The sequence below is a fragment of the Rhagoletis zephyria genome, unplaced genomic scaffold (genome assembly GCF_001687245.7).
Source record: "Rhagoletis zephyria isolate East Lansing unplaced genomic scaffold, Rhagoletis_zephyria_1.1 Rzeph_scaffold_07091, whole genome shotgun sequence".
Lineage (NCBI taxonomy): Eukaryota > Metazoa > Arthropoda > Insecta > Diptera > Tephritidae > Rhagoletis > Rhagoletis zephyria.
Window position 1 is genome coordinate 1 of NW_016164174.1, and position 323 is coordinate 323.

The window sequence follows — 323 nt, forward strand, 5'->3', positions numbered from 1 at the left end:
GGGTAATTTATGAGGCGGTTGTTGGCTCCGAGTTTCCATCGTTGTATGGGGGGAGCAGAAGCAACTTCACTAGGGGCCTAGTGACTTGGCCTTTCTCCGTCAGGATGTCCACTACGCGCACTCTGCCATCAGTACCGGGGTGTAAGTTGACAACTCGCCCCAACCTCCATTCAGTTGGGGGTAGATTGTCTTCCCTGATAACTACAAGATCACCTGTTTTCATATTCTCCTTGGGGTGCTTCCATTTAATTCGCTTTTGTAGTTCGGCTAAGTACTCCACTTTCCATCGCCCGCAAAACGTCTGATGCAGTGCTTTTAGTTTT

The 323-nt window shown here is 49.2% G+C and overlaps 1 protein-coding gene across 1 annotated transcript in view; it reads right to left on the reverse strand.

Annotated features, from left to right (window-relative positions):
• Positions 1–7: 7 nt before the first annotated feature.
• LOC108373859 (uncharacterized) overlaps positions 8–323 on the reverse strand; it is a 631-nt gene continuing 315 nt past the window's right edge. The window contains exon 2 of the mRNA XM_017629801.1: positions 8–287. Coding sequence (XP_017485290.1) covers positions 8–287 — 280 coding nt within the window. The remainder of the gene's footprint in view (positions 288–323) is intronic.